The 12,614-nt window shown below is 46.5% G+C and overlaps 1 protein-coding gene across 1 annotated transcript in view; it reads right to left on the reverse strand.

Annotated features, from left to right (window-relative positions):
• The window catches only part of drc11 (dynein regulatory complex subunit 11), a 43,958-nt gene that overhangs the window by 27,629 nt on the left and 3,715 nt on the right, over positions 1-12,614 (reverse strand). The window contains exons 4-9 of the mRNA XM_066688173.1: positions 11,303-11,422; positions 9,483-9,674; positions 7,820-7,891; positions 5,178-5,383; positions 3,511-3,595; positions 2,556-2,708 (exon numbers count right to left, since the gene is read on the reverse strand). Coding sequence (XP_066544270.1) covers positions 2,556-2,708; positions 3,511-3,595; positions 5,178-5,383; positions 7,820-7,891; positions 9,483-9,674; positions 11,303-11,422 — 828 coding nt within the window. The remainder of the gene's footprint in view (positions 1-2,555; positions 2,709-3,510; positions 3,596-5,177; positions 5,384-7,819; positions 7,892-9,482; positions 9,675-11,302; positions 11,423-12,614) is intronic.

The raw sequence follows: 12,614 nt of genomic DNA on the forward strand, positions 1-12,614 counted from the left end.
AGGTCCCATTCTCCTGACTAATGCCTTTTCTCTCTTTCTGCATTCAATTTCTCTCCTCTGACAGGGGATTTGTGTTAAAGAGACAGTTTTACATTTTATTTACTCGAACGGGCCGAGCTGATAAATGACTGCACTCGAGGCTGACGGCAATAACCTTCCAAACAGGTTTACCAGGCGCTTTAGAAAAAGGCTTTAAAAGGCTTCAGATATGAACTTGAAGGCTTGGGGATTTGCAGGCCCTTTACAGGATGAATCAAGATCTTTTTCCTCTTTTCTTGTGGGGGGTGGCTCAACACTATAAAAACGTCAGTCCCTAATGGTGTAATATATCAATCGCAACAGTGTTTTCTTTCATAAAACAGAACCAGCTTTGATATGAGCTGTTCTTACGAGAGCATTGTTCTTTGCTGCTGATTAGACATACAGAGCATTTTTGCATTGGAAGGGAATGTCTGTGTGGTTGTGCGATTAGGTCACAGAGATATTAAGAAACAGATGACTGGATGAGATTTTCACTCCAGTGTAACGTGTGTTACAATAAATCATAACAATACAGGGGTTTCCCTATCTTTGGGATTTACAGAATAAAATTAGGTAATGTCTTGTACTCAGTTTATGTTAGGCGGTACGGTTTTATGCAGGCTGGGTGAATAACGAACCAATTAGGCATTTTACAGATCATTAACGCACAGGCTCCACATGTAAGAGAGGCACAGGGCCGTCCACGTTCAATGGCGTGTTGGACGGGAAATCGCTTTGGCTTCCTAGTTTGGCACAATGAAAGTAGCTTACAAGCTCTGGCTGCTTCTGGGGTCTGACAGTGAACACCTGATTCCCAGCAAGGGAAACATTCTGTTTGTACTTCCATCCCTTTTCCGAGAAAGCACTAGCCGGCCCTCACTGTCACGGCAGCTGTCTCCCACCCCGTCACCTTCAGGACTCCCCTCTCCCATCATCAGGAAACTGACACTGACCAGATCCGCCTCAGGGTTTCCTGTGAGGTAAGACTGACAACAGCAGTAGAAGCGGGGAATCTGCACATCACAGGAACAGGGCCACACCGTCCCATCGCACGTCCTCCTCCCCCAGATGAAGCCTTTTACAGTAAACGCAAACTCCTCCGACCCCACGAGGCCCTGACATCCAACCGGTCTCCGGTGCTGAAGAAACCCCCTGCCGTAACGTGGTGGATCGCGCAGCTGCACTTCCCCGCCTGCCAGCTCGTCGGAGAGGTGTCACGGCCGGGACGCACGATGGCCTGCGTTTGCGTTACCTTCTCCTGGCCTTCATGGGCTTATTGGAAAACAAACACGACGGCAGACACACAACAACGTTGCACGGCTTCTGAGGCTCATTAAACAGTGCTGCATGAGTAAATTACTCAATTTAACAAATTTTCATTGCTGCCAAATTAAATGTTTTCCTACTCTACTACTCGGACAGCCTGCTCAGCTGCTACACATTCCCTCATCTGGTCCACATTACCACTCGAGCATTATTAACTAATTATTAGGATTTTCCCTGAGCAATTAGAGGCCATTTGCTTACAAAAACACTATATACCCTCTGTTCTCTCCTCCCTCTCTGAAGCCTCCGCTGGCAGGTGACCTGAACCGGCTCATTCCTGAACAAAAAAGCGCTTCGAACTGGAGTCTCAAATTAAAGGACCAATCAAGACAGGGATCACCGACAGCCAGTGTTGTGTGACAATCCCGAGCGCGGCCCATGAAAGAGGGGGTGATAAGGCACCCAGGATCGGGGCTGACGTGAACAATGGCCCCATTCTTGTACACCTAATTGAAGCCATTCAATAGCGGCGCACGTGTGTAACTCATACCATTCAGGTAAACGCCGGCAGTCATAACAAGTCGGCCGGAGCGAGGCGAGCTGACAGGGAGTGAAGCGAACGTGGGGGCGGCGGGGCTAAGATCCGCAAGCTGAACAAACACACCCTGCAATCTTGGGGCACACCTGCCTTATTCGCTGATGAGGTCACCTAGAGCTCGGGCAGATCCCTAATTTAACCCTCGAGGCAGATACCCAGTTACCCCCATGCTGTGTGTGCGGACGGCTGCCTTTCTCTTCTCAGAGCGAAAGCACAAGTGCTACTTTAAATAAGTCACTCATTTAATGGAGAGCGTCTTTAAGAGATTAGATTGTGTACATACAGCCCTCCACCCCCGAGCCCCTCTCAAAAATAAATTCAAGTAGATTAAATGAGAATGAGAACAATGTGTGGACAGTGGAGAAGGAAGTCTTTTCAGGGCACCTGTGTTGTCACAGCTGTACGGATTCATTTGCATCTATATGTGGTTGATCAGCATAGCTATTGACTACGAAATGCAGGAAAAGAGGTTGTATTCAGAAACTAATTTACACTTAAGGATGTGGATAAAAAATATGCATTTTCTGACTGCTGTGCAACCTGTCTCTCATGCCTAGTTAGGGAGTCCAGATTTTAAGCTCAAGTAGGACATTCCTCCCTCGTTACACCGCCAGGTAATGGGATGTCCTGCGCCCCTATCGTGAGACACGTGGCCGCGAATCGCCCCCACCTCCGTGTCCGCTTTGCTCTTCATCCCTTTCGCCTTCCCCTTCTTGTCTTTCTTCTTCTCCTTGCCTTTCTTCCCAGACTTCTTGCCTTTCTTGCCTTTGTCTTTCTTCTTCTTCTCTCTCTCCTCCTCTTTGGCCGCCAATTCTGCTGCCACCTGCCAAACAATACCAAAATCAAATCAAATAAATAAAAACAGACAGACACACGCCAACATATATCTAGTTTAAATCCGATCGGTATTTCAATCAGTCAGTCCGTGAGTGAGTTGGCGTTCAGGTCTCTGGCTGACTGACCATGTCAGGTGCACAAAAGAGCGGGCAGTCATTCTCAACGGGGAGTTGAGGGATGGAGAGGTTTATGTTTTTAAAATGTGTCATGGGACGGAGAGAGGCCTGTTCTGATTTACAGCCCAATGCCTTGACAACCGTATCTGAGGAGGATCAGGTTTGACCAAGCATGACACTGACCCGCCTCTCCCTGTAGGAACACGCTACATGTCACTGTACACAACTAGAAGCCTGGTTACTGCTCTCTCTACCGCTCTCTCTCACTATATTACTGTGAGAGGGGGGAAACAAGGCCAATGTACTCCTGGAAGCTGCTGGTTTTCGGTCTTCTCGAGGCCACTGACATTGTGTGGCTGGACTGGTGCCGGGCTGAGAAGCCTTCCGTCGTTCAGAGACAATGATCTTTCAGAGTATTCAATGAGAAATCTCTTCTTAGCTGGCATTAGGGTGGATGTATGGCAGACCAAACTAATTAGACACACTGTAAAGAAGCTATAATCCTCTGTAGAAGGGATATAGTTTGGGCGCTTACTTTCCACTCTGGGCAAACTGCCCAACCCACAGTTAATTGATTATATGGGCAGTTTTCCCACAAAAACAGGTCCCTAGTGACTGGATGAAGTGAGTTTCAGTCTGCAGATGTTTTGCGATGTGGATTTGCTGCATTACCTGCTCAGGTGTCTTCTGAGCGAATATAGCCGCGGATCCGCCCTCTTCTGGGTCGGGGAAGTCGGGAAACTTGCCCGTAGCATCACTGTGACATAAATCGGATGAAGGAAGTCAATTAACAGTAACAGTAACAGTCACTCAGCAAATATTATAAATATTATCACCAAAAAAATAAACAACGATTCACCAAAACAAAAAAGCAACGGCCAGTTCTGAAGGTTTTTACACATATAAAGACTAAACTGAATGCACTGTTGGGTTCAATAAACGTACATTCCCGAGGAACAGATACTTACATTTACAGAACTGCGTGGCTGCAGAACAGACAGACCAGCATTTTAATGTTTAACAAAAAGAAGAAAAGAAAGCATTGACAATATCTCAGATGTAATAATTGTGAAAATGAAACATTCCAAGTGGGGACGAGGTCAGCCCGGCCCGACCTTTCCCTGGAGAAGGAGAGCGGTCCGGGGGCAACAAAGAAAGCCGTGCCCTTGTCTCGGCTCTGAAGCCATGGCAAGCCTAATAAAAAGCAGACTTTTACCTTTCACCGATTCTCTATTTCACCCTTAGGAGGTCTGCTAATGATATGAGAAACAAACGCTTCTACGCCTGAGCCCCTAACCCCTGTGAATGGAGTCCGCGCTGCCCTCGGTGTCTGCTGCCCCGCACTGATTGTGTCCTGGGGGAGGGTAACACAGGAGCCGCTTCTCCGTGGCCCGGCCTGGGGGTCTCAGACTGGAGCCCCATATATTCCTTGTCTCTCACCAGCTCTAGGAAACACTCAGATGGCGAGATTCCTGAAGGCCTGACCTGGAATCAGTCATCGCTGCTGCATTATTGTCTGCCTGCTCTGTGAGGCCAATGAACGAGCTTCTGGGGGCCGAGTCAGTAAAGGTTTGGCCTTGGTGAACCCCAGAGCACTTCACATCCACCGGCACCCAGCTGAGATGACTTACACCCATTGTCATGCGATGTAATGGGCGGTATCACCCAGTGGCGGCTCATAAATCGCTCAGGAATGCGCTAATCAGGCACCTCCTTCCCCCTCATTTCCGATGGTAAATTCTTAGCCATGTGCTCTGCCTTCCCAATGGGAAAGACACAATGCCGCAGTTACCGTCCACACGCCGCTCTTTCAGCCCAAAGGTGCCGTTTAATGTGTCTGAAAGTGTCTTGCATGGGAAACGCAAAGCATCTGAATTTTGAAATGACAGATAAACCGATTCACCACCTAAAACAAATCACAATACTTCCTCAAAAACGCACAACATCAGTGCGATGACCAAAACTGAAAACATACACATCCCCTACCTAGATTAATTCCAGGCTGCGAGTCTAGACAGGGAGACTCAGGGGCCGGAGGACAGTTCCACGTATTTGTTTTGTTTTAACTTTTGAGTGTTCCTTCAGCACTTTGTACTGAAAACACATGCAAATAGTCGATGATGCAGTCTAGAATGTGTAGACAACCACTACCACCCTAAATCAATGATCCAATCCAGGCAACAGCCAAACCACTCCACCGCCAGCCTCCAGCTTTGTGTTGCACTGCTTTGAACTTGATTGTATAGGAATTGCACAAGCCCACATGCGTCCCTGTTGAAATACATCCCCCTGCTGTGCAGTGGGACCCCCTACACTCGTCCTCCTCTGCCTGCTCTTACCGGCACTCGATGAACCACTGGCGGATCTGCTCCTGCAGGGTCTCTCGGATGTCGGGCCCCTCCCTGGCCCTCACCGCCTCCTTCATGCTGACCAGGGCGTCCTGGTACTCCGCCTCGTGCTCCTCCTGGCGCAGCCGCCTCTCGCCCTCCGCCTGCCGCGCCCTCAGCTGGGTGGGAGTGGGCTGCTGCTGCTGGGGAGGGGGCAGCTAAAGACAACAGGGAGCATCACTGGCAGGGATAAGGATCGGTGGTCACGTGACCGCAGAAGGGGCAGGGGGTCTGGCCGGAGCCCCACGCATGGTGAGACACAATCAGTCCAGAATAAAATGCCAGATGTGGATGTTGAGAGGCCAACGTATATGAATCACAGCGAGAAGAATCTTAAAGAATCGCTCGGTAACAGAAGAAAATGACAGTGTCCAAATCACGCACATTCACGTTTCGTTTTGACAGCGTGATCGACCCGTATACAGTTATTCGCAAAGACATTCCCCACATAACGTCTATTATACGGTAATTAATGTTCATGCGTTCACTTTCTCTACATAAAGTGAAATATTATTAATGGCGTAATTAAATGACAAAACAAAAATTGATTTAAACAGGCAGAATACAAGCCCTTATCATCATGTTTGTTAGGAGTCTGATTAATTATGAATCTCGCCACAGGGCGATGTATAACTCAAATGCATAATTAATTGTGAAAGGAAATATGAAATTCCTGTCCTGTAATTGGCAGATACATCACAGCTGCCTTGTTTATAAACGATTAATTATAAAGAACTGTGATGCCTCAAGCTAATTACATGCATTGACTAAAAATATAGGTTTACATTCATCTTTTTTTTCCAGACATCATAATCCTAAAGCGATTGTCTATTTATTTTTAAAATCAATTCTACGTGTCTGTCTGCTTTATTATTTCAGCACAAAACCTTGCATTTCTAATAGCTTGGGGAACCAAGGATTTCCATTTATATAGAGGGGCAGCGCCTACAATTTCAGAGCAGGATGAATTTAAAGTGCAAAACCTCGGGATCTGTGCAAAACTGTTCTCCTGAAAGCCTATGGTTCCAGCCTGTCCAGGCACAGTCCATTAAAATCACATATTGCAGCCCGAACCAAACGTTTAAGAATCACTTACGGATAATGGGACAATTTAGAAAGAAATAACGTTGGTGTAGAGCAGTTCAATTTTACTGTGAGATTGAATATAGATTTTTTTTTAAATATGAAAGTGATGCTGCAAAGCGAGAGAAATGCAGAATAGAGAGCCGATGATCAACTGCACAACTACATTGATAACAGGGAGTGGAAAATAGGGAGGAAGACATAAAACTACATTACTGCATGGCGATTGGTCAGCAGGGCATGCATTCACCCTTATAGCAGTACGGACGAGGATTTGGTTTGTTGTGTGAAAAAGCAGTTTCTTTTAATACGTCTTAAACTGGCCTTTTTTCTTTTTTACTTAAAATGTTGGCTGCATGTCTACAAATCATGTGCAGACACAACCCCCAATCTCTGTGTTCTGGCAGCCATATAGCAATCTGTCCTTTTTTATTTCTATTGTCTTATTTCATTGCTTGCGGTCTTTCGGTGAAAAGGATGGCTAAGTGGCCAACGGCGTATTTAGTCTTTGTGCGAATTGGAACCAACCATAGCCACGCAGGGTCACCACGGCCACTGGCCCTCAGCCTGGGATCTCAGACGGTCACTGGATGGCCCATTAGAAACTGCGCCTAATAAATAAATCGGAGAAGCAGTGAGGGTGGGACTCGGACCACTGCTGGCCTGCGAGACCGGGCTTGTACGTGGCCTGGATGTAAAGACATGCAGAAAATCTATACTCCCAACTCTCAGGAAAAAAGTTATAAGATGTACAGTAGATGTTAAAATAAAAGGCACTATATAGAGAAAACACAGAAAAGGCACCGGAAAAGAGATAAAGTAAACAATATACAGTTAGGTCCATAAATATTTGGACAGTGACACAACAGTGTGTCACCACAGTGGATTTTAAGGCAAAACACCCCAAGAACAAGCAGGAACTAAAGACAGCTGCAGTGCAGGCCTGGCAGAGCATCACCAGGGAAGAAACCCAGCATCTGGTGATGTCTATGGGACTTCAGGCAGTCATTGACTGCAAAGGATTTGCAACCAAGTATTGAAACTCACAATTTAATTAATGATTATGTTAGTTTGTCCAATTACTTTTGAGCACCTAAAGTTGGGGGGACCACATATAAAAATGGGTGTAATTCCTACACCGTTCACCCAATTTGGATGTAACTACCCTCAAATTAAAGACAAAAGTCTACACTTAAAGCACATCTTGATTATTTCTTTTCAAATCCATAGTGGTGGCGTTCAGAGAAAATGATGAAAAGTGTGTCACTGTCCAAATATTTATGGACCTGACTGTATATAATAGTCAGCATACTAACCCCGCTAAATGATAAAACACTAATGTAATGTTTAACTTTGCCCTTTATGTGGCGTGGGCTCCCAGGGTTCGTTGTACAGCTTGCACTGTTTAGGAGGGAGGCTGAGAACAGATGCATCCCCAGCCCTTTTTCAACAAAAATAATAAAATCCTTTCTTCTCTGTAATGAGTGGAACTGGGCTATCTGGGCTCTCACCATTCCCAGGAATATCATCTCCTCCAGCCGCTCCTTCTTGGTTTTCTTCCTCTGACTGTAGCCCAGCCAGACCTGTGAAACCCAAGACAGGGACACAGTGAGGCACGGCAGTAGAAGTCCATGGCATGCACAAGCAGAAAGAAAACCACCACGGGGAAAAGACAGCTGTTTTTGGGGTTTTCTTTCCATGCATAGCTCCGGCAGTACAAAGTGGATGGAGACTATTGCAGTAGCATTCTTGTGGTCCCGTCTGAATTTAAAAGAGGTTGTAACCATCAGTTACTTGGCCATTTTTCGGTCTGTATAACGAAATAGTATACACCCAAGTAATCAATCATGCTCATTATTATATACATATTAAAAAAAGGCTATATTTATCTTTCCCACAAAAGAGCGGGCCCGGAAACAAGTTGAAGTCTGCCAATGTGACAGTCGGCCTGCGCAGTTTTGAGGGTTTAAGTACACTTCCAAAACCACGACACAGAGACAGGGCTTAGCGGCTTAAGCTTCTTAACTTTCAGATCCAATAAACGAGCTTTGCGGTAAGCCACCAAATCCCCAGTGTAAACAGTGAGGACATTAAAGTGATACAGAGACTTATGTTGGAGGCTGTTAACAGTACTGCTACCCCCCCCGCATGTTAGAAACTACCTGTGTCTCCCAAGCCTCGTTTTATCTGGCTTCCTTCACTGCTTCAACGGGGAAGGACAGTCTTCTGATATGCACCCTGTACGGTAAGGTATTCGGCTACTGTCCGCCTCTTTGGTGGGGACTGTTTCCTGTCTGTATCGCGAGGGAGAGCAAAGGTTGTTTAATTCAGCCAGTGTACTGCGGTTCTGGTGTTGTCTCCACATTTCCTGGGCCGTGTTTGTCACTAGGACCACACGGAAACATTCCCCTCTGTGGACCTCACTGGTTGTTGATACGACAGACCCGAAATAAAACGCAGTGAGCTGAAGTTTTGATTCCTAACAGCATCCTTCACAGGTAAGAAAACGCCTGTGCAGGAATCTCTGTCTCTGAACATCAGTTCTTGTATTAGACTAGTGCTTTCTCTACATTGTGGTTTATACACCAGCTGTTTATTTATGTATTTGGGCCAAGGTTTACCAAATAAACCACTTCCTGCTCCTCTCCCTGGTCCCTGCTGAGGGGGCGTCTGCTTATCAGTGTCGCACAATGGCTCGTGTGACAGACAATGGCACAGCTTTACTCTGCTCTGCATGGGTTGTCTCTGCCTCGTCTCTATGCATTCCAGGAGATTGCCTCCTCCGAGCGGGAGCCGAGGCACACAAAGACACGCCCCGCACCCTGTCTGCGCTTCTGCGGCAGGAGAGCTTAAATCTCAGCAATCTAATCAGGTCACATCTTTCTTAACATCCATGATGTCTTTCACTTGTTCTTTTAGTTCAACCATAACGCACCGAGTTCTGCCGAGACGTCAAGATGCCTGTGATAAGCAAATGGTTTACAACTGGGCACGTGTGTGACCCCGGTAATCCCAGAGACCTGCATTTTTACAGTGCCACTCCCGGACAAACAACCTGTACAAGATGAGAAATAACATTCGGAGTCTCACACTGTGTTGGGGGTAGAAATATTCCGTGTCAAGCTGCCCTGTTGGTGCTGGGTGCTATGCATGCCCCTGTGCTGGGTGGGCTACCTTCTGAATGCGTGTGGCGGCCTCATGGGGGTCCAGGGTGCTGGCGCCACGGGTCTTGGCCAGCCGCTCTCTCTCCTCCTGCTGCCGGATCTCCCTCATGAAGCTGGCGCGGAGCCGGCCCTGCCGCGCTCGCTCGCACACCTGCACCACGCGCACGGCCTCGTCCAGGGACATCGCTGGCGCTGGGGCCTTCTGGTCAGGGGGCAGAGGAATGAGCATTGGAAAAGTATGGCATGCCGCAGGGCCCGACAGGGCAGTACAGCACGGCACACAAGAGGATAAGCAGGGTGACCAATAAGAGAAGAAATCTGGCGCCTCTTGCTCGTCCCGTGTTCTCACTTCTGTTTTCCTCAGTACTACTAAAAGTTCCCTTTATATTATGTTTTTCCAGAGAAACCTACAGATGTTGCCCCTCCCTTTACACTTTACTTTGTCTTACTTTCTAGAAAGGTTCTTCTTCAATGGTGGCAACTGGGAAACGAAGAACCCGTGGACGGCATATACAGACGGGTGACAAATTAAAGGAAAATCCAGCATAAAGTGTCTCAGTGAGGTGTTGGCACCACGAGCCCCAGAACAGCTTCAATGCTCTTGACACAGATTCTACGAGTCTCTGGACTCTACTGGAGGGATGAACACCATTCTTCCAAAAGATATTCCCTCATTTGGGGTTTTGATGATGGTGGTGGAGAGCGCTGTCTAACACGTCGGTCCACAGTCTCCCATAGGTGTTCAACTGGGTTGAGATCTGGTGACTGTGAAGGCCATAGCATATGAGTCCCATCATTTTCATACTCATCACACCATTCAGTGACCCTCGTGCCCTGTGGATGGGGCATTGTCATCCTGGAAGAGACCACTCCCATCAGGAGAGAAATGTGTCCCCATAGGATAAAGGTGACCCTTCCCTCTAAAGGGACAAGTGGACCCAAACCATGCTAGGAAAATGCCCCCTACAGCATAACAGAGCCTCAGTGTAGGGGTCCAGCAGTCAGACCTGTGCCGTTCTCTTGGCGTTGCCACACGTGCACTCACCCACTTGTCGAGAATATGGTGAAGGATTACCCAGTTTTACACCACTGAACTCTCAAATGTGCATTTGTCTTTGTAATGAGGGGTTCATGCACTGCAGCCCTACTATAATATCCTCTCTGTGTCTTTCACGACAGACTGTTCTTGCTGACACAGTCTGATCATGTCCTGCACTGACATTCTCAGTCACCTGGGAAAGAGTTGCTCTTCTGTTTGTCATTATATATCGCAAGAGCATCACGGTCATCGAATGTGCGCTTTCAACCACAATTTCCAACACTGTTTACTGATGTCTTTCCCATAGACCTAAATGCAGATGTAACTTTAGTCACTGTTCCTATTGAAACACCAGCCAGTTGAGCATCTGTGTGACTGAAGCTCCATTTGTGCCCCAATAATGCCCCCTCTTTCAAAGTCACTTAGATCCTTTCCTCTTGCCATCTCGATCCAAAATCGAGGTCAACTGGGCCTGCTCAGCATTTGTATACATGCCACAGAGCAGGATAGGATGTTAATTGCTTAATTGTATCATGCAGTACACCTGTTTGGAGGCATCTGCATTGGTTATGGTCCTCCCCTCATTTATTCAGGTTTTTCCTTTAATTTGTCACCCGTCTGTATTTAAATGGACAAGATCTTGGAGCAAGCGAGCAGCCGCCTGGTTCCTTTCTGCCGGGTAAATAACAGCACCTTCACACAACCCTTATACATGTTACCTACGTGAATCTAAATGCTAACACTGCATTACATGATAGTGTGAAACAGCAGTGAGTCTCAGCTCCACTGACCATCTCCTGCCCCAGGGGTCCAGCAGAGGCCAAAATCTGTCCAAGGATCCTCTCACGGTCTTTCAGCACACGTGCCTTCTCTCTCACGAAGTACTGCGGCACGGGCACCTCTAGGTCCTCCTGCAACAGCGCCAGAGATGTGTTACTGTTGCTGTGTTGCATATGTTGGCTTCTTCATCGGTTTCTGGTGCGGTTCTGCAATGCCCTGTGGAGACAGAGCTATCGGAGTAACAGAAGAAAAGCAAAAGCACGTCCTTCCAGTGAATTGATCGTTGTAGAGGCGTTACATCACATAGATTGGATTCAATGACCTCATTATTTATTGTGCAATCTGTAAATTGAAACCAAATTTAAAAAAAATACAAAAAAGAAAAAGGAAATTCATACTGGAAATGAGTCACATGGAGCAGAAGAGAAAGAGGGCAGGAGGTATCTTCTCTGACTAATACATTATGTTTCTGAAGCAACAGCCTCATAAACTTACAAAGACAGACGCAGGGAATGTATTTGGCAAAGACTTTAAGATGCCTAGAATCAAATGTATTTCCAGTCATCACTGGCAGCAAGATGAAACTACTTCTGAAATTATTACTGTTCATTTCCCAAAACCCAGAGAAGAGAAACAGGCCATATTTGGGCCAACAGCACCGTGGATCTGTTGGAAATCTCACCTGAGACTAGTCAAGCTGGCAAGTAGACAGTGCTTGTATAACAACACACACAGGAGAGCAAAAAGTGAAGTTGCAAAGCACTGATTGGCTGATGGGACATGGCCAATAAGATGGCTGGATCCTCTTAGTATAATGTCAAACACTGACCTGTAAAAGGGCATTTGAACACTTAAACAGAACCTTTAGGAGTAATTCAGGTGATAATATGAACATGGGCCCAGGCCTCTGCACTAAGATGAATGATACAGCTAGAGGTAGGACACCACTCTCCATTTCAAGGAATGCAAGCTGCATATATCAGGGTCATAAGTTTAACCAAAGGGTTATATAAAACTCACAGCAGAAAGGGATTTTCCAAAACCACAAATACTAACAATGACGAAGAGACCTTCCTGTATTTTAAAAACAAGCAGAACTGAGTCTGGGTGATGTGCCATACCATTTCTGTTTGACCTAACTAAGCTATAGATGAGCACATTAGTCTTTATAATACCATACTAAAGGTCTTCCGGACACCTACAGAAAGAGAACGACATGATAAGTCTTTCCCACATGCAGTCACCTCTATTCACAGAAATATGAGTTTTATTTTCAGAAATATAGTAGTGTTTTGATCTTTATTAGTTTGCAAATCAACTGAA

Source organism: Amia ocellicauda, chromosome 16 (genome assembly GCF_036373705.1).
Source record: "Amia ocellicauda isolate fAmiCal2 chromosome 16, fAmiCal2.hap1, whole genome shotgun sequence".
Taxonomy (NCBI): Eukaryota; Metazoa; Chordata; class Actinopteri; order Amiiformes; family Amiidae; genus Amia; species Amia ocellicauda.